This window comes from Lethenteron reissneri, chromosome 30, assembly GCF_015708825.2.
Source record: "Lethenteron reissneri isolate LAM-NWPU_2019-01 chromosome 30, ASM1570882v1, whole genome shotgun sequence".
NCBI lineage: Eukaryota > Metazoa > Chordata > Hyperoartia > Petromyzontiformes > Petromyzontidae > Lethenteron > Lethenteron reissneri.
Genome location: NC_083808.1, coordinates 1110515 through 1136870, shown reverse-complemented (window position 1 = coordinate 1136870; position 26356 = coordinate 1110515). Strand labels below are relative to the sequence as shown.

Sequence of the window (26356 nt, the reverse complement as noted above, 5' to 3'; positions counted from 1 at the left end):
GGTGAATGAAGCAGGGGCTTGGTGAATGAGTGAAGCAGAGGCTGGGTGAGTGAAGCAGGGGCTGGGTGAGTGAACGAAGCAGGGGCTTTGGGGGTCCGTGTCAACATCGGCGGTGGTAGCGAGTTGGGGGTGAGGTAAGCAAGTGCGGTGAGCGAGGCTGTTGCGAGTGTGGTGCTGTCTCTGGGTTAGAGTTCGCGCTCAGGGAATGTTGGGAGAGGTCCGTGCCGAGTTTTTGGCAGACGAAGCGCGAGTGAGAGAAGTGAGAGAAGCGAGCGAGCGTGCGTGCGTGCGTGCGGGCCTCCCGAGTGAGTCGTTAGCGAGAGAGGGGAATGACTTTGGGAGTTCGTGTTGAGAGCGTTTTGTGCTCTGAGTGCGCGGCTGATTACACCAGACCTGGAGTGTGCACGCGGACAAAACAAAGATCCCCCGTGTAGCCTGCACGGGCGTAAGGGGCAAGTGCTATGAAGGGTGGAACAGCACACGAGGGGTTGGATGGGCAAAATCACCCGCGGCCGCCTTTGTCTCCCCCGTGGCGATATTTCCACATTGCACCAGGTACTCATTTGAGGCCCCATCGACATAGGGGAGGCCCAGGACCGGTTCAGATTATCGTCGAATGTGTTGGTGGCCGTGCACAGGAATCGAACTGGGGTTGCTAGCACAAGCGTGCTGACCACTACACCACGGCATCTGTGAGTTCACACGCAGACAAAGGTCCCCCGTATAGCCTCACGCGAGACTGAGAGGAGCCACGACACACGGAGCGGGGTGGTGTGGCCAGCACCACGAACCCCGCGGTGCACACAACGCACGCGGGGAATGTGAGCGGCGCGTATCGACCCGGAGGAGAATAAACACACGGGGGGGGGGGGGTGTGTGTGGGGGGGGCTGTGGGGGGGTTAACGTTTAGCTCGAGACCACAAGTGACCCCTTGACCCCACGCCTCTGTGTAACGAGGGGGTCCCTCTTTGTGACGAGGTGTGCCCGTGCGGGCTGTGTAAATCATCATAGCGATCCTGTACAACATGCACAGCTTCGTTTCTCTCGCCACGGCTGGATGGTGCACAATTATGGGCAGCACAGCTGATGGTGGTGCATCTGCCAGTCATCTCAGTCGGTCAACCCCCACGGCACCTGGGACCTGCCCGTGACCTCCTCCTGCCAGCGAGCCTTCGACACCTCACGTGGCCCCAAAGTGCACCTAGCGTGGCACAAGCGCCGTGGTGACGTCACTGCCGCTTAGTGGTGAACGGCGGTTGATGTCGCTTGACCATACTTCGCCGCTCTGGTCAGTGCGGGGGTTGGAGAAGCGGGGTGGAGGTCCGAGACCGCTTGGGACGCAACTCGCGGCTCGCGTTGGCCGTGGCCGGTAGTTGCGCTGAGGTTTCCGGCTTTAGAGTGTGCGGTGCAACCAACCACTGTGCCACCGCTCCACAATGTGAATGGATTAATCCAGGATGGCTCCACTGAGCCTCGAGTCACCCTTTCAGGAGGGCCCTGTTCAGGAGTGGATTGAGCTCCCACTGCATTCGTCTTCCGAGTCACTCGAACGACTGCAGCAAGGCAGCAGGTTGCCTCGCAGCTGCAGTGCAGAGCGTTGTTGGAGCGTTGTTGGAACGTTGTTGGAGCGTTGTTGGAGCGTTGTTGGAACGTTGTTGGAGCGTTGTTGGAACGTTGTTGGAGCGTTGTTGGAACGTTGTTGGAACGTTGTTGGAGCGTTGTTGGAACGTTGTTGGAGCGTTGTTGGAACGTTTATTGGGTTAGATCGCATAAATATATAAATGTGTCGTTAAACCCGTCACCACCCGACACAGACAATTAATAAGGTTTGTCACGTAAACAGAACACGACAATTCGTCACGAGTACAGCACACCGGTTGTGTTGGAGAGCAAAGCCACAGCATTTGTGGATTTGCTCTGGGTTTAACGACACATATTTATGCGATCTAACCCAATAAACCGATACTATGGATGATATTTGTCGTGAAAGCCTTCTCCGTGTTAAACCGTTGGAACGTTGTTGGAGCGTTGCGCTACCAAACAGCGTTGGGACGGGAAGGGGAGGTGTGAGGAATGCTGCCAATGTGGTTAATCGCTGCACAGCGCTGCCAGGACGGGGATCTCTCTCTCTGAGCTACTCAGCCTCGCACTGACCCCACGACAAGGTGTGTGGGTGGGGGGTGTTTGGACTGAGTCCAGCGACTCGTGTATGTGTGTGTAGTAGTGGAGGCCGGGGGTTGGGGGGGGGTGAGGAGAGACCCAGGCACGTGCAGCACGGACTTTCTTTGCCAGACAAAGATGAAACCGCTCCGGAGGCTACTTGCGCTTGAACCGATGCTGCTGAATCGATGTGCTCTTACACCGCCGTGTGGCTGATGGAACGTGTACAACATTTAGTACCTGGAGGGGCGGCTTTGCGAAGGAGACGTTGTTGTCTGCTTATTTATAACCCGAACTCGGGGAGCCGAGTTCGATTCCCAGCCACGGCCAACATCGGTGTCCAGAATTTCCGAACAATTTCTGCGCCTCCCCTAGGTCGACTCAGGCAATTTTGTAAACGTGGGTATTGGGAAGACAAAGGCGGCCGGGCGAAGCGCTAACCACGTCCCACCCCCTCATAGGTGAGTCGTGCCGGCCCTTCGTAGGTGCTGCTCGCTCGCAGCATTTGCCCCAACAAGTCTGTTAAAGGCTACACGGGTGACCTTTGTCTTTGTACGCTCGCTGCCTGCAGTGACCCTGAGCACCAGCACCGGCTTTGACGGCCTCCTCATGACCGGCCTCTACACGAGCCCGGGGCCTGGCCCCGCTGTGGGCCCCCACGCGTTCCACTCTCGGGGGCTCTCTGCTGTTGGTGAGTGCCCCCCCACCGCCCCCTCCTCCCCCCCCTCCTATTCCTGCGACTTCTCTCCGCTGCGCGGTTTTCACTGTCACTGTCCTCGTTGTCCGCCTCGAGCCGTGGCTGCGCAGCTCGAGTTTGACCCGGGGCACGGGCACCACCCAATCCCACGACTCAGGCTCACAGCGTGTACGGAATCGTGACGTTCCCTGGTGCCGCCGCTCCCTGCTGCCGCTGCTCCTGCTGCCGCTGCTCCTGCTGCCGCTGCTCCCTGCTGCCGCTGCTCCTGCTGCCGCTGCTCCTGCTGCCGCTGCTCCTGCTGCCGCTGCTCCTGCTGCCGCTGCTCCTGCTGCCGCTGCTCCTGCTGCCGCTGCTCCCTGCTGCCGCCGCTCCCTGCTGCCGCCGCTCCCTGCTGCCGCCGCTCCCTGCTGCCGCCGCTCCCTGCTGCCGCCGCTCCCTGCTGCCGCCGCTCCCTGCTGCCGCCGCTCCCTGCTGCCGCCGCTCCCTGCTGCCGCCGCTCCCTGCTGCCGCCGCTCCCTGCTGCCGCCGCTCCCTGCTGCCGCCGCTCCCTGCTGCCGCCGCTCCCTGCTGCCGCCGCTCCCTGCTGCCGCCGCTCCCTGCTGCCGCCGCTCCCTGCTGCCGCCGCTCCTGCTGCCGCCGCTCCCCGCTGCCGCCGCTCCCCGCTGCCGCTGCTCCCTGCTGCCGCTGCTCCCTGCTGCCGCTGCTCCCTGCTGCCGCTGCTCCCCGCTGCAGGCTTCTCGTCGGACCGCCCGTTAGGCTCGGGCTTCGTGTGCAGCGTGGTGGCGTCCCACGCGGCGCCGCGGCCGCAGACGGCGCTCACCTTCACCTGGACGGCGCCGCCCACCGGCACCGGATGCATCAGCTTCCTGTGAGCAGAACGGCCGTGCCCCCCTCCATCACAGCCGTGCCCCCCTCCATCACAGCCACATTCTACTCAGCAACAAGGAGGCACAGCGACAGGTTGAATTCGGCATGAAAAGGGAATCGAGACTCATCCAGGCTTGCCTGCCACTCCCTGGAGCACAGCTGTGCACCACCGCACTTGGATTATAATGCACGGAGGGGGGGTCTGGGGGGGTCAGGGGGGGGTCAGGGGGGTCATGGGGGGGTCAGGGGGGGTCATGGGAGGGGTCAGGGGGGGGGGTCAGGGAGAGGGTCGATGGTGGGGCGCCCGTCCTGGTTCTGTGGCAGGACCGACCAAGGTCGTGGTTGAAAGGCATTGGTGATGCTGCCCCACCCCCCGTCTCTCACTCAGTGCCACGGCCACGCTGCGTGGGCAGATCGTGTTTAAGGACACGGTGGTGCATCAGCTGTGCGAGCATGGAGGTATGGCCACCACTCGCATACACACTCACACACAAGCGTATGCACGTGTGAACACACACACACACGTGCAATCACAGACACACACGTGTAATTACACACACAGACACATGTGTAATCACAAACACGATGTTGGTTGCTACCAGCCTGACCTGTGACCTGTGCCTGTTTCCCTGTCCTCAGTTCCCACCCCGGCTCCTCTGAGGCCCAAACTCGGTGAGTGGCAGCGGCCAGATCCACACGGCGAGGTGGGCGAGCGTTCTCCTGGAGCCAGGCCCCAGTGCTCGGAGCATCCTGAACGCTCGCCCCGTAGAGCCAGCACAAATCCTAGCCCCAGCGCTCGGAGCATCCTGATGGCTAGTCCCATAGAGCCAGCCCTGACCTTAACTCTAGCCCCAGCCCCAGTGCTAACAGCACCTCGAAGATGAGCCCTAATCCCAACTCTTAACAGGATCCCCCCGATCCTTACTCTCAGTGCCCTACACCAAAAGCTGATCCATAAAACTACCCCAGTCTCTCCCTAGCCCTCACCCAGATCGAGCCTAGGCTTTGACTGCATCTAGTTGTTGTAGTTATAGCTGATGTTGTTGTTGTGGTTGTTGTTGATGTTGTTGACCTTCCCATGACCCCGTGGCGGCAGCTGAAGTTCACTCCCAGGACGTGGAGCTCAGGGACGACTTTGACTCGGATTTCGGCCTCAACCCGGACCTCTGGTGAGTGGCGCCGGCATGCTGAGCGACACGCCACACGGTTGCGGTTGTGGTTGAGATCCTGACGTGGTTGTTTTATTGATGCAGTTGTTGTTGGATTATTAATGCGATTGTGTTGTACTCGTGTTGTGGTTGTGTGGGTGTAGGTCAGGCTGCCAGGGCTGTGAGGTTAGTGACCTCTGTGGTCCCATAATGCATGGCAACGCTGCCATCTTCTGCCAGACCTCTGGGCCCCGTGAACTGGTACTTATAGCTCCACCTCCACCACAACCACCATACCACAACCACCACACCACCACTTCCACCACTACCACCACACCACCACCTCCACCACTGCCTCCATACCACAACCACCACACCACCACCTCCACTACTACCACCATACCACAACCACCACACCACCACCTCCACTACTACCACCATACCACAACCACCACACACAACCACACCACCACCTCCACCACTTCCACCACTACCACCACACCACCACCTCCACCACTGCCTCCATACCACAACCACCACACCACCACCTCCACTACTACCACCATACCACAACCACCACACCACCACCTCCACTACTACCACCATAGCACAACCACCACACCACCACTACCTCCATACCACAACTACCACATCACCCACCAAACCCTCATCATCACAATGATTATTATTCTCATCCACCAATTCATCATCATAATCTACCAAATCATCACCTTCATTTAACAAACGATTGCCATCATCATCATCATCATCCGACCTGTGAAGTTAGAACACGCAACTGAACAGGCGCTCGCGTCTATGACTTCACGCTGACCCTAATTCCCTGCGGTGGGGGAAACCGGCTGAGCTAGGAAAGCAAAGCAGACGGAGCGTTCCAGAGGAAGCGCGGCTCGCACAACAGAGCCTGAGGGCAGCAGGAGGACGCAGGAGGTGGTGGGAGACCTGGGATGGTGGTGGGAGGTGGTGGTGGGAGGTGGTGGGAGACCTGGGATGGTGGTGGGAGGTGGTGGTGGGAGACCTGGGGAGGTGGTGGAGGGAGGTGGTGGGAGACCTGGGGAGGTGGTGGTGGGAGACCTGGGGAGGTGGTGGTGGGAGACCTGGGGAGGTGGTGGGAGGTGGTGGTGAGAGACCTGGGGAGGTGGTGGAGGGAGGTGGTGGGAGACCTGGGATGGTGGAGGGAGTTGGTGGAGGGTTCTGCTGCAAGAACGTGAGAGATTCGTAAAAGTGAAGAGGGGGCGGGAGTAAGATGGTGGGAGGCATTGACATTGGCAGCAAGTGGTGGGAGGCTAAGGGGAGACGAGTAGAGGAGGTGGAAGACTCGGGGGAGACTAAGGGAGGAGGTGGGAGGAGGTGGAACGAGGTCCGTGCGTGATGAACGGCTGCCGGGTGTGTGCCGCCCACATCTGCTCGGAATTACCCAGATCCCCGATCGCAGCGCGGCACCGCGGCACCGCGGCACCGCGCAGACCTCCGCTGCCTGCTTCCTCAAAGCCAACCCAGGGAGCGGGAGCCAGCGCCGCTTCGGCTGCCGTAGTCGCCAACGCGCCCCCTCCTCCCCCACCCCGTTACAGATGGGGGAGGGTCCCCGGACCCAACGGGATGCCCCCCCCCCCACACCCACAACCTCTCCACTGCATTGTAGCGACGTTCTACTGCAGAATGTCGCTTCAATGCAGCCAGACGTCTTGGAAAACGTCGGAGTACCCACGCTCTGCCCCACCACCTGACCATCGAGGCTCGTCGTGGCTGCTGCACTAATTTATGCAGCTGGGTGGGGGGATGGGTGATTTGGGGGGGGGGCTGTTTAAAAAGCTTGACCCCCATTAACCGCGTGAATTTTACTCTGGGTCCTCCAGTTTTCCCTCCGCATTTAAAAACAACTTCACGCGTTCGCAGTATTTGGCTGCTATAGATTTCCACGTGATGATGATAAAAATAAAAGGAGTTTAGTTTCAGTTGACACTGCCTCGCCGGGAGACAGAGTCAGCGAGCGTGACTGCGGTCGCGGCGTTTTGTGCTTCTCTGCTGTTTGCAGACCACGGTGCCACTCAACGCCACGTCCGCCACGGTGCTGCAGTTCTCCCTGGGTGAGCGCCACACACGTGGACACACGCAGACCCACGCTCGGAGCCCGTGGGTCTGCGTGTGTCCACGTGCGAGCAAGCGTGTGTGTGCGAGAGTTGTGTCGGTCTGTGTTGGTACGGTAGGGGGTACAGCTGGGTCCATCTGCCAGTCATCTCAGTTGGTCAACCCCATGGCACCTGCTGGGTCTGTCCCGTGAGCTCCTGTCAGCGAGCCTTCGACACGTGGCCTCAAAGTGCACCTGGCCTGGCACAAGTGCCGTGGTGATGTCACTGCCGCTTACTGGCGAATGGCAGCTCTTGTTGTTGATGTTCGTCTGGCGTGAGTGCAGGCACCCACGAGTTCTGAGTGTGAGTCTATGTTACGTCACACACACACACAAACTAACGCACTCACGCACTAACACGCTCGCACGCGTACGCCTCACCCACCAACATTCACACTCTCACACTTACTTGCATTCACTCAAAGATCCCTGTATAGCCTTCACAGACTTGGGGTAAGTGCTGTTAGCGAGCACCTAATGAAGGTTGGCACGACACACGAGGGGGGTGGGTGGCCAGCACCATGCCCGGCCGCCTTTATCTCCCGAGCGGTGATGTTTCCACACCGCACCAGATATTCATGTGGAGACGCTCATTCAGCCCACGCCTGCACCCCCCTTTCCGTGCAGGTGCAGGGCAGTGCAGTAGCGGCGAGGAGGGCCCCCCAATCGTGGTCTCGTTCACGCACGGAGACCCCCCGACCCATCGACTCGCTGGACCGAGCTGGAGAGGATCAGGTCAGCTGCAGCACACACGACACGGCGCGCGTAAAGGTGTGAGCGCGTAGATGTGCGAGCGAGTCTAAGTATGAGTGTGCGTGCGTGGTGATCACGTACGGGTCAACGCGATCTCAAATGAGATCCATGGTGCGGTGTGTAAACATCGCCACGAAGGAGACAAAGGCGGCCGGGCGTGATGCTGGCCACCCGCCCCTTCTTGTGCTGTCCTGGCCTTCATAGGTGCTGCTCGCTAACAGCACTTGCCCCGACAGTCTGTAAAGACTACACGGGGGACATTTGTCTGTGTTTCTGTGTGATCGTGCAGAGCCCCTGGTAGCCCCCGTGCCGTAGTTCACCTGGTGCCGCTGCCCTGGGCGGCGCGAGCAGCCGGCGTGGCGCTGCGCTGGAGCCAGCAGCAGCAAGAGGAGCCACGCGCCACGGCCTCGGCCGGCTGCTGGGGCCTGGACCACGTGCTGGTGGCCGGTGGCGCCCAGCGGCCCTCCGGCCTGCAGGACGACATGGACCCTCTCCACACGGGCAACTGGCTTTTCTTCCCCGGAGCCGTCGTCAAGGTGTGTGCACGTGTGTGTGCTTGCATGCACGTGGGGCACTTGCCCCAACAGTATGTTAAAGCTATACAGGGGACCTTTGTCTTTGTGTGTGAGGCTGAAGAGCGGTGGTGCAGCGGTTAGCACACCGCGCTACGAATCCAATGGTCAGAGTTCGATTCTCACCCTCGACCAATAATAGTGGCGAATATTTTAACTCATCCTGGCTTGGCTTTAAATGAGCATCTGGTGCGGTGTGTAAATATCAGCACTGGGGAGACAAAGGCGGCCGGGCGTGGTGCTGGCCACCCGCCCCTTCGTGTGCCATCCCGACCTTCGTAGTCGTTGACCTTCATAGGTGCTCGCTCACAGCATTTGCCCCAAGAGTTTGTTGAGGCTTTGTGTGCCCGCGCGCGTACACGTGCGCGTACACGTGCGCGTATACGTGCGCACGTGCACGCGCTTGCCACAGCACAGCTGCCAGTCGGACGGGGACTGCCTGTTCTTCCCGGCGATGGAGGGTGGGGGCCCGGGGGGGTTCGCCGCGACTCGCGACCTCGACCTGCAGAGGGGGCGGCCGGAGGGAGAGGAGGACGAGGGGCGACTGTGGCAGGAGGAGTTCGAGTCGGAGCCTCTAGGGTCAGTGAATCGATCGGAGCTCACCTACTTGCTTATTCATCTTCTCACTCACTCGCCCGCTCACTCACTCTCCCACTCACTCTCTCACGTGCTCACATGCTCACGGTCGGAGATGAGACGGAGCTGATGCCATACAGGAGGAGTGGACTTGCCAATGGCCGATACCAGCGGTGTCAAGATCGGCGTCAATGGAGGACGCTACTGGACAGTTGGAGGCAGTCGCCCTCCAACAACAGTGGAGCGACACTCGCAACAGCGCAGCAAAATTGGCACAGTGGGGAGCATAGGTGGTGCATCTGCCAGTCATCTCAACACTTAGATCTGGCTAAGTGTTGTGTGCTGGGTGCTCCCCCCCCCCCCCACTTCCCCACCACCGCCCTCCCTCCCCCTCAAACCCCCTCAGTTGGACGGTGACCGGAGGAGCGCCGAGCTCCGCGTGTGGGGGGGTGCCGACGTCCGGCAGGGCCCTGGTAATGCAGGGCCCCGGGCCCAGGGAGGCGTGCACCCCACCCCTGAACACCACCGCTGCCGGCAGCCTGCGCTTCCACTACAGCACGGGTAAGGCACGCCGGCTCCGAAGCGCCACGCCGCGTCTCTCGAGCGCCCACCAGGTGACACCGTGACATGATGTGCGTGCGTGAGTACACTCTGTGTGTGTGTGTGCCCAGGTGGAGGTGCGTGCGACCCCGTGGCCTGGCCACACCACGCCGTCTCCGTGTCCATCCGCGGTGCGGCTGGGGATGAGGTGCTGCTGGAGACGATGCTGCGCGGCGAATACCGGGTCGGTCGCTCCCCGTGGTTGCCACGATCCTCGAGCCTCACCACCATCACCACCACCGCCATCACCACCACCACCGTCACCGTCACCACCACCATCACCACCGCTATCACCACTGCCATCACCACCACCACCACTGTCATCCCCACTACCACCATCACCGCCACCACCACCACCACTGTCATCCCCAATATCACCATCACCGCCCCCACTACCATCACCATTGCCCCCACCACCACCACTGTCATCCCCACTACCACCATCACCGCCACCACCACCGCCACCACTGTCATCCCCAATATCACCATCACCGCCCCCACTACCATCACCATTGCCCCCACCACCACCACTGTCATCCCCACTACCACCATCACCACCACTGTCATCCCCACTACCACCATCACCGCCCCCACTACCACCACCGTTGCCCCCACCACCACCACTGTCACCACCACCGCCCCAATCATATGCATCGTTACATACTGCAACCACCGGTCACTCCACTGCCGGATGAGCGCCTCTCCACGTCATGCAGAGGATTAATTGACCATACTTCACCATTTTGGGTTGGTGTAGATGGGGAGCATGGACGTAAGAGCATAGGAGCACAGAACATTAATGGATGTTTCTGCACATCTCACTCTGCTGCTGCTGCTGTTGTCATGGCAACGCCGGTCCCTGTGCCCCAGGTACCCAGCCCGGTCTCCGTGGCGATCCCTCCCGCATGGCACCGGCCCGCCGTGAGGTTCTGCGTGGCGCAGGCGGCGCACGGGGGGCCCGGTCGCGACGTGTGGGCGCTGGACCGCGTGGCGCTGCTGCCCCCCGCACCCCCGCGCCCCACGCACCTCCTGCAGTTCTCGCTCAGCATGGGCTGTGGTGTCGAAACGTCGGACTCCAGGTGAGGGGTGGTGGGATGTGAATAGTTACTGACCAAATGTGGTCAGCGACTCACCCACGACTCACCAGCGACTCAACAGCGACTCGGGACAATGCCCTCAGCCAGGGCCTGGGAATCTAACACATTCGCCGCCTGTCGCAGAGGTTTGTGGTTCGAATCCACCGGCCACCCTGGGTAAGTGTTATGTCCGCAATAACAATGCTGTCTGCTTCAACCAGGTGGGGATGGTGGCCCCCAAGCGTAGCGCGGCACGGCTCGAGTCCGCTCTGTGGTGGCTGTGGAAGCGCGACTGCCGTCTCCCCCCCCCCCCCCCCTCTGTCTGTGCCCAGCGTGAGGTTGGAGTTTTCCACGGACCAGGGCCGCTCCTGGAACCTCCTACTCTCAGAGTGCCTCCCTGGGGAGTGCGAGGGACCGCACCAACCGCACCGCACCGTCTATCCGGCTCACAGCTACACGGGGTACCACACCAACCAGACCACCAACCACACCACCAACCACACCACCAACCACACCACCAACCAGACCACCAACCAGACCACCAACCACACCACCAACCACACCTCCAACCAGACCACCAACCAGACCACCAACCACACCACCAACCACACCTCCAACCACACCACCAACCAGACCACCAACCAGACCACCAACCACACCACCAACCACACCATCAACCTCACCACCAACCACACCACCAACCTCACCACCAACCACACCACCAACCAGACCACACCACCAACCAGACCACCAACCACACCAACCAGACCACACCACCAACCACACCACCAACCTCACCACCAACCACACACCAACCACACCACCAACCAGACCACCAACCTCACCACCAACCTCACCCCAACCACACCACCAACCTCACCACCAACCTCACCACCAACCACACCACCAACCACACCACCAACCAGACCACCAACCACCCACCAACCACACAACCAACCACACCACCAACCACACCAACCAGACCACACCACCAACCAGACCACCAACCACCACCAACCTCACCACCAACCACACCACCAACCTCACCACCAACCAGACCACCAACCTCACCACCAACCTCACCACCAACCACACCACCAACCACACCACCAACCAGACCACCAACCACACCACAACCACCCCACCAACCACACCACCAACCACACCACCAACCCACCACCAACCTCACCACCAACCACACCACCAACCCCCACACCAACCACACACCACACCACCAACCAGACCACCAACCTCACCACCAACCTCACCACCAACCACACCACCAACCAACCCAACCACACCACCAACCACACCACCAACCCACCACCAACCACACCACCAACCACACCACCAACCAGACCACCAACCTCACCACCAACCTCACCACCAACCCAGCCACCAACCACACCACTCAACCACACCACCAACCACACCACCAACCACAACCACACAACCACACCACCAACCACACCACAACCACACCACCTACCACTCCACCTACCACACCACCTACCACACCACCAACCACACCACCTACCACACCACCAACCACGCCACCAACCACACCACCAACCACACACCAACCGCACCACCAACCAGACCATCAACCACCCACCAACCACACCAACCACACCACCAACCACACCACCAACCAGACCATCAACCACACCACCAACCAGACCACCAACCACACCACCAACCACACCACCAACCTCACCACCAACCTCACCAACCACACCACCAACCACACCACCAACTCACCACCAACCAGACCACCACCAACCCACCAACCAACCACACCACCAACCTACACCACCAACCATCACCACCAACCTCACCACCAACCACACCACCAACCACACCACCAACCTCACCACCAACCTCACCACCAACCAGACCACCAACCTCACCACCAACCTCACCACCAACCACACCACCAACCTCACCACCAACCTCACCACCAACCTCACCACCAACCACACCACCAACCTCACCACCAACCTCACCACCAACCTCACCACCAACCTGACCACCAACCTCACCACCAACCTCACCACCAACCTCACCACCAACCACACCACCAACCTCACCACCAACCTCACCACCAACCAGACCACCAACCACACCACCAACCTCACCACCAACCTCACCAACCATACCACAAACCTCACCACCAACCACACCACCAACCTCACCACCAACCTCACCACCAACCTCACCACCAACCTCACCACCAACCACACCACCAACCTCACCACCAACCTCACCAACCACACCACCAACCACACCACCAACCACACCACCAACCTCACCACCAACCACACCACCAACCTCACCACCAACCACACAAACCACCCTACATGACACCACACCATCTGCCTGTCACACAGCTACCAAGTATACCACACCACTAAAGCAGCAGTATACATCACCACGCAGCACCGCGTTTGTGGGATGCATGTAATTATGCCGCACATGCATGTGGTTGTGTGCATGTGATTGCATGCACGTGGTTGCGTGCGTGTGTTGGGGGGTTGTGTGGTTGTGTGCGATTGCGCGTGTGTGGGGGGGTTGTGTGGTTGTGTGTGATTGCGTGCGTGTGTTGTGTGGTTGTGTGGTTGCGTGCGATTGCGTGCGTGTGGTTGTGCCGTGGTTGCGCTGCAGCTGGTCGCGTGTGACGGTGCCGCTGCCCCTGGTGGCCGTCTCCCCGTGGACGCGGTTCCGCTGGAGCCTCGAGCACACGGGGAATGGCACCGCCTGGGCCATCGACAACGGTGCCCTCGCCGCCACCACCAGCACCACCAGCACCACCACCACCAGCACTACCACCACCAGCACTACCACCACCAGCACAAATACCATCGCTACCACCACTACCACCAACACCATCGCTACCACCACTACCACCAACACCATCGCTACCACCAAACACCACCACTACCACCAACACCATCACTACCACCACTACCACCAACACCAACACTACCACCAACACCATCACTACCACCACTACCACCAACACCACCACTACTACCAACACCATCACTACCACCACTACCACCAACACCACCACTACTACCAACACCATCACTACCACCACTACCACCAACACCACCACTACTACCAACACCATCACTACCACCACTACCACCAACACCATCACTACCACCACTACCACCAGCACCACCACCAGCACTACCACCACCAGCACAAATTCCATCCCTACCACCACCAGCACAAATACCACCACCACCACCAGCACTTCCACCACTACCATCACTACCACCACTATCACCAACACCATTACTACCACCACTACCACCAACACCATCACTACCACCACTACCACCAACACCAGAACTCGTGCCAAAGCCATCACCAGCACCATCACTGCCACCAGCACAACCAACACCATTCCCACCTCCTGTGTGTGTCTGCATCATGTGTGTATTTGTGAGCTAACAGCACTTTCCCCAACAGTCTATCAAGGCTATAGAGGTGTAGTGATTTGCAACGTCACTACCGTGTGAGTCTGCACACACACATGACGTCACTACGTGTGGATGTGGGAATGACGTCACGGCCGGGTCGGGGAGTCTGGAGGCCGTCGGTCGGTGCCACGGGGGTTGTGTGAGGCCGTGGCACTCTGTATGAACCCGGCCTGACACGTGACCGGATTAAGGTGGGGGCCGGGGGGCCCAGGGGGACCTTGGGGGCCACGTGCTAGAGGCAGAGCCTTCTCGAGGGTTGGTAGGTGGCCTGGCCACGCCGAGGCGCATATAAGGTGCCTCCGCACGAGGTGCGGGGCTTCTCGGTTCCGGGATGAAGACGCCTCGTGAAGAGTGAAGAGAAGCTTCCAGTCAGCGTGGCCAAGCAGTAGCCCTCCTGGCTTGGTCCACGCCAGGCGTGTCAGAGTGTCAGTGCTAGAGAGAATAGGTCAGTGGTCACCACCCTATGTGTACTATGTATACTGTTAAGAGTTAACCGTCGTGTTAGTTGCTAAATAGTGTTGCCTCCCTATTATGGCGTGTGCGCCTCTATCGAACCATTTCAGAGGGATGTCTTGACCTTTGTCTTGTGCGTGTGCAGTCTACATCGGGCCTGCCTGCCCTGAGCTGTGCTCGGGCCAAGGGCAGTGCACGGACTCGGGATGCCTGTGAGTGATGCAGCTGCCCCCTCCTGCTGCTGCTCCTCTGCATTTATCTATCCTCACGTTCCCTTTGCATCCTCACACAGTCACACAACTCCACACGTCCCCTCGTGCATCCCCACTCATCCCGGTGCATCCCCGCGTGTTGTCTGCGTCACCTCCTCCGTTGTCCCCCTGTCTCCCGTGACCTACTCCCCTGCCCCCTGTGCATCCCCGTCCGGCCCTGTGAGTCTCTGGGACTCTCTTCTCCCCATATGTCTTCGTTGTCCCCGTGGTCCCCTTGTTCCCGTGGTCCACGTGTTCCCGTGGTCCCCGTGGTCCCCTTGTCCCCGTGGTTCACGTGTCCCCGTGTGTCCCCGTGTGTCCCCGTGTGTCTCCGTGTGTCCCCGTGGGCAGCTGCGACGCGGGCTTCTCGGGCGAGGCGTGCGAGGAGACGTCGCGGGTGCTGCCGCCCTTCCTCTCCGAGAGCTTCCAGACTCCGCCGCTGCCCGGACTCTCCTCCTTCTTGTCCGTGGCCGGGGCGCAGGTGCGTGCCGCGGTGCCGGTGCGTGCCGGGCGGAGTGGCGCGGCTCCCCTCCTCGCGGCCAGGGATTTTGGTTGTCGGCGGACAGCACCCCGGTCGCTGGCGAGCGGCCACAGCTGGAGCGAGGGGCGTCTGGTTGACGGTGATTTCGGTGGACTGGGTGAGACCGGCAGGATGAGTCTCACCCGCTGGAGTCACCGCCTGCAGTCTCCAAAACGACAAAAGCATAATCAATACACATAAAGGAACGGCAATGAAGCAAAGAAAAATCGGCGCAAGAACAACTGCTTGCAGGATATGGTCTGCCAGGTTCCGGAAATATTATTTGCATCGCCGATCCGGACAGACCCGGCTGAAATGAGGCCTGAGTTCGATTCCCTCTTGTGTCCTCTCCGAGGTCAACTCCGCTTCAAATGAGTACCTGGTGTAGTGTGTACACATCATCACTGGTGAGACAAAGGCGGCTGGGTATGGTTCTGACCCCACTAGGTGTTCGCGAACGGCACTTGCCTCTCCAGTTTTAAGGGCCACGCGGGGAATCTTTGTCTTTGTGTGTGTGCGTATGTGGCGGACGATGTGGGTGTATGCGGTGAGCAGGTGGGCTTCGTGTGCGGTGTGCTCGCCACGGGAAAGTCTCTGGTGTTCAGCAAAGACGGGCCACGTCACCTGCTCACCACTCACCTGGATAGCAGCACAGCCAGGTGAGTGGTGAGCAGGTGCCCACCCACCCACCCATTCGGCTGCCCAGTCATTCACCCACCCATCCACTCACTAACCCACTCACTCACCCACTCCCATCTACTCACTCACCCACCCACCAACCCACCCATCCATCCACTCACTCACCCATTCACCCATCCACTCACCCACTCATCCACTCACTCACCCGCTCACCCATCCACTCACTCACCCACTCACCCATCCACTCACTTGCCCACCCACCTACTCACCCACCCATCCACTCACTCACCCGCTCACCCATCCACTCACTCGCCCACCCACCTACTCACCCACCCATCCACTCACTCACTCACTCACCTGTTTGCTCCCCCATTGGTGCCGCGCGGGTGTCAGGTACCTGCAGTTTGCGCTGCGTCTCGGCTGCCGCTCCGAGCTGGGCGGCTGCCGGGCGCCGGACGCCCCCTCGGAGGGGGTGCTGCTCCACTACTCCCCCAACAACGGGGTCAGCTGGACCTTGCTGGCGCAGTATCGGCCCCCCGACTACCGCGAGCCCCGGTAGCGACCCCCCCCCCGCCCCCCCGTGCCCTGACTGACCTGCCTGTATGTCTGTCCGTGTGTCTGTCCGCGTGTCTGTCCGTGTGTCTGTCTACTGATTTGTCTTTCTGCCGCGCTGTGTCTGCTTGTCTGGCTGCCTGTTCTCTCTGTGTGTGTCTGTTAGTTTTCTTGTCTGTTTAACTGTGTGTCTATCTGGCTGTCTGTCTGTGTCTCTATCCGCTGTACGCGTGTGTGTGAACTCATGATGAGTTTCAGATATCACTTTTTCTGATGTTAGATTTGATTAAATTTTCGTACCAAATTTTAATTGGATTTCGGTTTGTTGCCCGATTGAAACATCCAACATGTTTGCACTTGTAATAATCTGAGTGACAAGTGATATCGCGTTTGTCCCCATGGCGTCACGGACGTGATGTCACTTCCTATGACGTCACTCGCTCGCCCACGCGTTCCCACATCGTGCCCGAGCGCAGCATCGTGACGGTGGAGCTGCCCGCCGGCGCGCGGCGCTACGGCGTGCAGTTCCGCTGGTGGCAGCCGCGGCACTCGGGCGCCGGGCCGCGACGTGTGGGCGCTGGACGAGCTGGCGATGGCCGAGGAGCTCTTCAGCGCCGTTAGCGTCGACTTTGGCGACGCCGCCGCCGTGGCGCAGGCGCTCACCTTCCACCTGGGGCGGCTGGCGCCGTACTGCGGGCGCGGCGTCACACTCAGGTGAGCGGCCGGCCCACCGGCTCGCCCTCCGACTCACTCGCCGTCAAACTTCTTGTCGGATTCAGAATCTTTATTTAGGCTGGAGGAGAACTTTTGCACAGATGTCCAGTAGGGGTGGGTCAGCAAGTCACAACATCAAAAGATACAAATACAACGATAGGAGTGCAAAGTATTGTAAAGATTATCGAGTCGATAAGTACAAATTGCACAAGTGCATACATTTCTGCCGATGTTTCAACACGAGATGCAAGCTTGAGCAGGGCAGCAAAAACGAGCACTCCAAGGGCAAGCCTTGTCGGCCAAGGCGATGATGTCACACTTCGTGCGCGACGACGTCATCACACACAACGTCGAACGCGCATCTGCCCGCTCCTCCCCCCCCATGCGCTTCCCCGCATCTCCCCCCGCCCTCGTCTCTCCGCGCGCGCCGCCCCAGTTTCTCCGGCTCCAGCTCGGGGGCCAGCGCGCGCTACGTGGAGACGCAGCCGCTGCAGGTGGGCGCTTGGTACGCCCTGCAGTTCGAGATGGCGCTCGGCTGCGTGGGGGGGGGTGCCGCTCCCGGCGACGACGACGGCGGCGGCGACGACGGCGAGGGTGGCGTTGGCGTGCGGCTCGAGTTCTCCACCAATCACGGCCTCTCGTGGCACCTCGTCCAAGAGGTGCCGCTTGCCCCCCAACCCCCCCTCCCCCCTTCGTCTTTAACTCCGGTGGATGAGTCAGTTGATGTATGTATATTGAACTTTTTTTGCACCGTACGTAGCCAACCGTGCTCATCGGAGGTGCGGGGGAAGGACAACAAACTAAACACAACAACAAGCAGTTTCAAAGAAAAGAGTTTTCAATCTAGAATGGATTGAGCCTGGACTCGGGACACGGAGTCAACAGTGCGGGGGGGGAGGGAGTTCCAGACGGTGGGGGCAGCAAAGCAGCAGAGGCCTCTGTACCTCTAACCGTGAGAGGCAGAGGTTGCGGTTTGTAGGTCCGTGACCCCGAACCTTGACCTGCGACCCGCCTTCCAGGATTGCCTGCCGGGCGCTCCGAGCTGCGGGGAGTTTGCGTCGGCGAGCGTCTACCGCTCGTCGGAGCGCTCCAGCTGGAGCCGCGTCACCATCGGCCTCCCCCAGCACACCTGGTGAGCTCCCACACACACACTCACACACACACTCACACACACACTGACACACACTGACACACACACACACTCACACACACGCCTGGTGAGCTCCCACACACACACTCACACACACACTCACACACACACTGACACACACACACTCACACACACGCCTGGTGAGCTCCCACACACACACTCACACACACACACTCACACACACACTGACACACACACACTCACACACACGCCTGGTGAGCTCCCACACACACACTCACACACACGCCTGGTGAGCTGGTGGGTGGGCGGTGTTCTCAGCCGCGGCCGTGTGTGCTCTGAGGGGGCTGGGGGGGTGGAGGGAGCTGGAGAGGGGGGAGGAAGAGAACTGCGTCAGGTCGAGCGCTGCTGTCAGGACTCGGGGATGAGGAGGAGGGCGGCTCGCTTGGGGGATTGGCAGAGGGACCCCGAACGCTGGCACCGGAGCATGGAAGCTATTCGGCGCTCTCTCTGTGAGTGTGCCCGCACACTCCTAGCTCTGTGCGTGTAGCTGTGCGTGTAGCTCTGTGCGTGTAGCTGTGCGTGTAGCTGTGTGTGTAGCTGTGTGTGCGCGTAGCTGAGCGAGCGTGACTCGCCGCAGGTCCGGAGCGACGCGTTTCCGCTGGAGCGAGGCGCAGCCTGGCGGGGGGGAGCACGGCTGGGAGGTGCTCAGCTGGGAGGAGCACAGCTGGCCGGGACACTCCCTGGAGGAGCACAGCTGGGCGCTGGGCAGCCTCTACGTGGGGCAGCAGTGCCCCGAGGCCTGCCACAACCATGGGCAGTGCCACCATGGCACGTGCAGGTGTGGCGGGCGTGCGGGTGTGGCGGGCGTGCGGGTGTGGCGGGCGTGCGGGTGTGGCGGGCGTGCGGGTGTGGCGGGCGTGCGGGTGTGGCGGGCGTGCGGGTGTGGCGGGCGTGCGGGTGTGGCGGGCGTGCGGGTGTGACGGGCGTGCAGGTGTGGCGGGCGTGCGGGTGTGGCGGGTGTGTGGGTGTGGCGGGCGTGCGGGTGTGGCGGGCGTGCGGGTGTGACGGGCGTGCGGGTGTGGCGGGCGTGCGGGTGTGGCGGGCGTGCGGGTGTGGCGGGCGTGCGGGTGTGGCGGGCATGCGGGTGTGGCGGGCGTGCGGGTGTGGAGATTGTGATTATGTGGGCAATGCTGTTTGTTAATCGGTGATTCATTTCAGTCGGGTCTGTCCAGGTTGGTGACCCAGAAAATATTTCCACACCCGGCACACCACATCCAGTATGTCTCCTGTCGCTGTGGTTGTGGCGATTGATAGTCACGTGCCACCTACTATGGTCAAACTGTGACCTGGAGTGAGAAATTAAGCCCTGGTCATGAAGATGATTGATGATGATGATCATGCTGATGATGATTATGATGACAAAAGGTGAAGATGATAATGACAATGATGAGGCCAGTGTTCATGATGATGTTGTGATGATGCTTATGATACTGAGTATCCATAATAGAGGTTTTTGTTGGGTTAGATCGCGAAAATGTAAATGTGTCACATAAACAGAACATGTCAATTAGTTGCTAGTACAGCACACTGGTGTTTTGGAGAATAAACCCACAACATTTACAATTCAAGTACAATGTTTCGCTGGTGATTATATCTCGTATCATCAGGCGGGTGGTGCTGGGTTTAACGACACATTTATATTTACGCAATCTAACCCCAAAAATATCCCTATATTATGGATAATATTGGTCGCGAAAGCCTACGTGTTAAACTGAGAATGACTCGTGACGATGACGACGACGACGATAACGACGATGTGTGCCGGTAGCTGCGACCTGGGCTACGAAGGCCCCAGCTGTCTGCCCGTGGAGGCGCTGCCAACGTCGGCTGCACGCCACCTTCGACGAGGATCCCCCGGGGGCGTGGGGAGGGGCGGCCGGGCCTCCGTGGGCGGCCGTCGACGGGGGGGAGGTGCGGCCCCCGGAGCGGGCCTGCGGCGTCGTTGCCGCCGGCAACTCCATTTACTTCTTCAAGGTGGCACCGCGCGCTCCGCACGCCTACGCACGCACGCACGCACACCGGTGATGGAAATTCCACATTGCTGTTGTGGGGCGGGGTGGGGGCGAGTCTATCCATAGACCTCCCTACAAAGCGGCAGCTATTTGTTGTTACGCGCAAAGATATTTATCGAGGTGGCCGCTGGAATCCGAACCGTGAGCCTCTGCAACAAGCGGGCAACTCGGCACCACTGGCCCTGGCGCCGGCGTGCCGTCGGTACCGGCGCCGTACCTCCGGCGTCGGTTCAGTTCGGGCGTAGGAGTCCACGCAGCACCGGTGGTAATGTTGCCGCCCGCGCCGACGACGCCGGCGCGCCGTCTCCGGCACTCCCGCAGGGCGGCGTGCGCCGTCTGGTGAGCGCCGACATGGACACGCGCGGCGCCGACTTCGTGCAGTTCTGGCTGCGTCTGGGCGGGGGCCCCGCGGGCGCCGCCTGCGCCGGGGCGGAGCGGCGTGAGGAGGGCGTCCTCCTGCAGTTCAGCACGGACGGCGGTGCCACCTGGACGCTGCTGCTTGAGCTGCACTACCGCGACTACACCCAGGCCAGGTGCCGGCTGCACCCAACAGTTCTGCTGTTGGCATTGTTGGTGTGGTGTTCTCCCCGTGCGCTCTCAACGATATTGATGATTGTGGTGATGGTACTGCTGTTAATGATGGTACCGATGGTGCTGTTGGTGTTGTTGATCGTGTTGCTGCTGATCGCGACGATGATGCTGACGATGATGACGATCTTGCTGCTGCTGCCCGTGCTGACGCGCGGCACGTCTCTGCGTGCCGCAGGTTCGTGCACCAGGCGGTGCCCCCGGCCGCCCGCGCTCCCTGCGCCCGCTTGCGCTGGTGGCAGCCGGCGCACTCGGGCTTCGGGCAGGACCAGTGGGCAATCGACGACATCATCGTGAGCGGGGAGGCCGGCCTCAACTTCTTCCCCACCGAGGCCTCGCTGCCCAGGGACCAGGTCTCTCCTCACCCCCCCCCCTTCCCCTACCCCCCTATACGCAGGGGTCTCCTTAGAGGGGACCGGTAAGGAGTCCTTGCCCCAACAGAGTGTGTTAGCCAATGGGGGGGATCTTTATCTGTGTGCGTAGTGAACCCGCGTACGCGGTGGTGTCGTGGTTAGCGCCACGAACCAGGCCACCCGGGTTCAATTCCCGCTCACGGCTGCTAACACCGTTCCAGTCCTGGGCCTCCCCTGGTACTTGTTGCTGTGTGTGAGCGTGTGTGTATGTGCGTGCGTGCGTGCAAACATCAGCGCTGGGGAAACCAATTTGGCCGGGCGTGGTTCCGGCCACGCCACGCCGACATTCACAGGTGCCGCTCGCTAACGGCACTTGCCCCGACGGCCGCTCGAAGGCTATCCGGGGGGAACTTTGTCTCCGCGTGGTGTTGTCGCCGCTCCCGCCTGACCTCCCAGCTGACCCCGAGGGGGGCGTCGCGCCCGGCCGCCGCGTCCCCTCCCAGCATCTGGCTGACGACGGCCAACGAGGGTCGCCACGGCGACGAGGAGGACCTGTGCTCACCCCCGTCGCCGACGGCGCTGGTGTTCGGCCTCGCGCAGGGGAACCGCTACGCCGTGACCCGCGACCTCGACGTCAAGCCCGGACACTCGCTGCAGTTCAAGGTGACCCCCCCCCCCCCCCCCCGAGGTATGACCCCGCCCTGGGGGGTTCTATGGCAGTGGGGGGTGGGGGGAAGGGGGGTTATTGCTCGAACGGGGTGAGAACCATGGGGTCATTCCCGCACGGACCGGCGTGAATAACGCCCATCCTCTTGCGGATAGCGCAGAGCGCTGAACGCCGAACCTTGCTGCTCCATCTGCTGCTGCTCCTGCTCCTGCTGCTGCCCCTGCTACTGCAGGTCCGTGCTAGCGCCAATCCCAGTGCCCGCTTTGTACCGCCGCAGCTGAACATCGCTTGCCGACCGGACGGCGGGCGGGAGGGCTCCGGCGGCGTTGCCGCGGGGGACGCGAGCGGTGCGGTGATGGTGCAGTTCTCCCACGACTCGGGCCGCTCGTGGGCGCTGGTGCACGAGGCGTGCCTGCCGGCGGGGCCTGGCGGTGCCGGCTGCGAGGGCCTCGGCCCGGAGCTCCGCTCGGCGTCCGTGTTCCTCCCCGGGGACCTCCCGCCGTGGACGCGCGTCACACTCGTGGTGCCCCGCGCTGTCGCCGCCCGGTGCGCTTCTACCGACGCCGCCGCCGCCGCCGCATCGCGACGGCAGTCTCGGCGACCGCACCGCGACCCTGACTGCCACGCCGCGACCGCGCCTCGTGCACCACGAACACAAACACATCGTGATCGCAACCGCCACATTCACCACGTGTCAAGAACCACCGTTACAACCACCGCAGCACAACAACGCGATGACGACGACGACTGCTGCTACGACCGGCGCACCACGGCCGCAACATCAACGCCATAGGCCGCGCGCCCCGACAAGTCTGGTGGAGGCCATATGGGGGATCTTTGTCTTTGTGTGCATGTGTCCGTGCGTCACGAAGGAAGGTGCGGTTCCGTTGGCTGCAGGAGACAGGGACCCCGGGGTCCGTGGGGGGTCCCCCGCCCCCCCCGTTCGCCCTTGGACGAGGTGGCCGTGTCCGAGCCGTGCCCGGGCCACTGCGGGGGCCGGGGGGCCTGCTGGGCCGCCAACTGCACGTGCGACGCCGGATACACGGGCAAGGGCGCGCACACGCACACATAAAGATACTGATTCCCCGTACAGCCTTAACGGACTGTGCTGTTAGTGGGTAGCGCCTACGAACGCCGGCACTGTGGCACACGAGGGGGTGGGGCGGCCAGCGTCACGCCTTTGTCTCCCCAGTGGCGATGTTTACACACCGTACCAGGGACTCATTTGAGGCCAAGTCGACCTATGGGAGACCCAGGACTGGTTCAGATAATTGTCACCGGTGTTGGTGGCCCTGACTGAATATTGAACTCGGATCGCCGGGTTCCAAGTGGGGCGCGCTAACCACTACACTACCGCTCCCCACAAGACAAAGATTCCACGTATAGCCTTAAAAGACTGTTGGGGACAGTGGTGTTAGCGAGTAGCAGGATGGCACAGCACACAAGGGGGTGGGGTGGCCAGCACCACCCACACCACTCCCACCACCCCACAGACCCTCACCCACTCACCCATTCACCCACCCTCACCCACTCACCCACCCACACACCCTCACCCACACACCCTCACCCACTCACCCACCCTCACCCACTCACCCACCCACACACCCCTCACCCACTCACCCACCCACACACCCACACACCCACCCACTAACCCACCCACACACCCTTGCCCACTCACCCACACACCCACACACCCACCCACTAACCCACCCACACACCCTCGCCCACACACCCACACACCCACTCACCCACTCACCCACTCACCCACTCACCCACTCACCCACCCACCGTGACGCCCGTCCTGTCGCTGTGCGTGCACGGCGCAGGCCACGAGGGCTCGTGCGTGCGCGACGCCGCGCTTGGCCTGGTGCCGCCCCCGCCCCGCGAGGCCGTCGACCGCTTCGAGGGGCCCGAGCCGGGGCCCCTGTGGGCCTTCGTGCTGGGGGGCCGCGTGGCCCGGGGCTGCGGGCTCCTCGGGGATGGGGAGTCGCTCTACTTCGACGGCGCCGGGCGCCGTGAGGCGCGAACCGTGCCGGTCGACACGACGGGCGTCGGGTGAGTGTGAGCTGTGTGTTGTGTGTGAGTGAGTGAGTGTGCTGTGAGTGTGAGTGAGTGTGCTGTGAGTCAGGTGCTGGTTAAAGTGGCCACTCGGGACAGAGTCATCTTGTTGGGTGACTTCAATGCCCGAGTTGGTCATGATGCTGGCACCTGGTCTGGAGTGATTGGAAGGCATGGGCCAGATCAGCTCAATAATAACGGTAGGAGGCTGCTAGATTTTTGTGCAGCCCATGGGCTTGTAATTACCAACACGCTCTTCCGGCATCGGCGCATCCACACAACATCATGGATACATGCCGGGTCCAAGCAAGAACATCTGCTGGACTACATAGTGACGGACCAGCGGATGCGAGCCCATGTCCTTGACACCAGGACCTACCGTGGAGCTGATCTGCCCTCTGACCATCGACTAGTCATCTGTAAGATGCGCCTGCCATTCTTCCACTCCGGTGGTGGGTGTACACCCACGATCCCATTCCAACCAAAAGTGGCCTGGTCTCAGTTAGCTGATGAAAGTTGCAAGCGAGAATTTCATCATCGCTTGCAGCTGGGGTTGGCATCGTCCCCCACTCCACCTGATGTCGAGGGTAAATGGGCGAGGTTTAGGACTGTGACTCATGCAGCTGCAATGGCTGCTTTGGGTACGCGGTCCAGACCTCCCCAGAAACCCTGGCTGACGGAGGAGGTGTTCAGGTTAATTGAGAAAAAGCGACAGGTCCACTCTCATCGCCTACAGCATCCCACGTCAGAGAATGAGGAGGTTTACCGCAGCCTTCCCTCGGAGGTTCGGAGAGCCGTAAGGCGCTGTAAGGATGGGTGGTGGTCGCGGGTTGCTGAGGAGATGGAGTCTGCCTCAGTGGCCCGCGATCACAAATCACTATTTAACTCCATCAAAAAAGTAACCTGCAGCGCCACACCTATTACCATCATTAGAGGAAAAAACGGTGATCCAATCTCCAACCCCCAGGAACAGGTTTGCAGATTTGCTGAGCATTTCTGTGAGGTCCTGGGGGAGGGAAAATCTCTCAGCCAGGAAAACATCATGGCACAAAGTGGGGATAACCCTGCTGAGGCTGCGGTGCCTCACATATTGGAAGAGGTCACCCCCTTGTGAGTGGCTGGCTGAGGTGCCAACTGTTGAGGAAGTACTGAGGGCGATCCGGAGTCTGAGACCAGGGAAGGCACCGGGCAGAGATGATCTCCCAAGCGAAATGCTGAGGGAGGGTGGCGTTTGTGCACAGACTGCCCTATATAACATCATAACAACAGTCTGGACCACTGGACGGGTTCCGCAGGACTGGAAGGATGCCCTGGTGGTCCCCCTCTTTAAGAAGGGGGACCGTACCGACTGTAACAGCTACAGGGGCATCTCACTCCTCAGTGTGCCGGGTAAGGTCCTGGCAAGGATTATTCAACATCGCCTTGCTAGGCACGCTGAGGAGAGGCTTGCGGAGCCCCAATGCGGTTTCAGGAAAGGGCGGTCCTGCACAGATGCCATATTTTCTGTCCGTCTGCTACAGCAGAGGTGTAGGGAATTCCAAAAAGACCTACATCTCTGCTTTATTGACCTGGTCAAGGCCTATGATACCATCAGTAGGACTGGGCTGTGGGTTGTTCTTCGTGCTTTCGGAGTCCCTGACCCTCTGCTCACGATCATTAAGGACCTTCATGATGGTGAGCGGGCCTATGTAAAACTACGTGGCCGGGAGTCGGAGCCTTTCCCTGTACACCTTGGGGTGCGACAGGGATGTCCTCTGGCTCCCACATTATTTAACATCTATTTCGACTGCGTAGTTCGTGAAGCCTTCAATAGCTGTACCGGGGGAATTTCCATTTGGTACAGATATAATGGGAGGCTGATCGACGCCCGGGTGCGATCAAGGGATGGCTCCCTATTGGTCAACCACGTTATGTATGCCGATGATTTGGTAATAGCTGCTCATTCAGAAGAGGAGTTGGAGATGCTGCTGCTGAGACTGGAGCGTGCCACTAAGAGGTGGGGCCTTACCATCAGCCCCACCAAAACTAAGCACCTGCCTGGGTATTTTGTACCATCGGACACTCCACCCCCACAACTCCCAATTGGTGATGGGGCTGTTGTGGAGAGAGTGGAGAGTTTCCCATACCTGGGCAGTGTGCTTATGACCGGCTCCAGTTTATCAGCAGAGGTCTCACTCCGAATCAGTCGAGCGGCAATATCTTTTCATCGGTTGCGTAACGCTGTGTGGAAGCTACCTGGTCTGTCGCTCTGCACGAAGCTTCAGGTCTGCTCGGCCACGGTCATTCCCTCCC

At 60.6% G+C, this 26356-nt stretch overlaps 1 protein-coding gene across 1 annotated transcript in view; it reads left to right on the top strand.

The window, feature by feature from the left end:
- Positions 1–26356, top strand: part of RELN (reelin) — a 52428-nt gene that overhangs the window by 5694 nt on the left and 20378 nt on the right. Inside the window, 32 exon segments of the mRNA XM_061563156.1 lie at positions 2732–2851; positions 3590–3725; positions 4113–4183; positions 4364–4396; positions 4821–4893; positions 5037–5133; positions 6926–6977; positions 7646–7753; positions 8063–8307; positions 8756–8922; positions 9326–9480; positions 9591–9703; positions 10390–10598; positions 10928–11056; positions 13260–13369; positions 14685–14751; positions 15142–15271; positions 15866–15969; positions 16343–16504; positions 16978–17053; positions 17055–17215; positions 17652–17874; positions 18235–18347; positions 18964–19164; positions 19318–19487; positions 20155–20360; positions 20720–20931; positions 21165–21404; positions 21561–22002; positions 22284–22552; positions 22879–23060; positions 23833–24061. Coding sequence (XP_061419140.1) covers positions 2732–2851; positions 3590–3725; positions 4113–4183; positions 4364–4396; positions 4821–4893; positions 5037–5133; positions 6926–6977; positions 7646–7753; positions 8063–8307; positions 8756–8922; positions 9326–9480; positions 9591–9703; positions 10390–10598; positions 10928–11056; positions 13260–13369; positions 14685–14751; positions 15142–15271; positions 15866–15969; positions 16343–16504; positions 16978–17053; positions 17055–17215; positions 17652–17874; positions 18235–18347; positions 18964–19164; positions 19318–19487; positions 20155–20360; positions 20720–20931; positions 21165–21404; positions 21561–22002; positions 22284–22552; positions 22879–23060; positions 23833–24061 — 5005 coding nt within the window.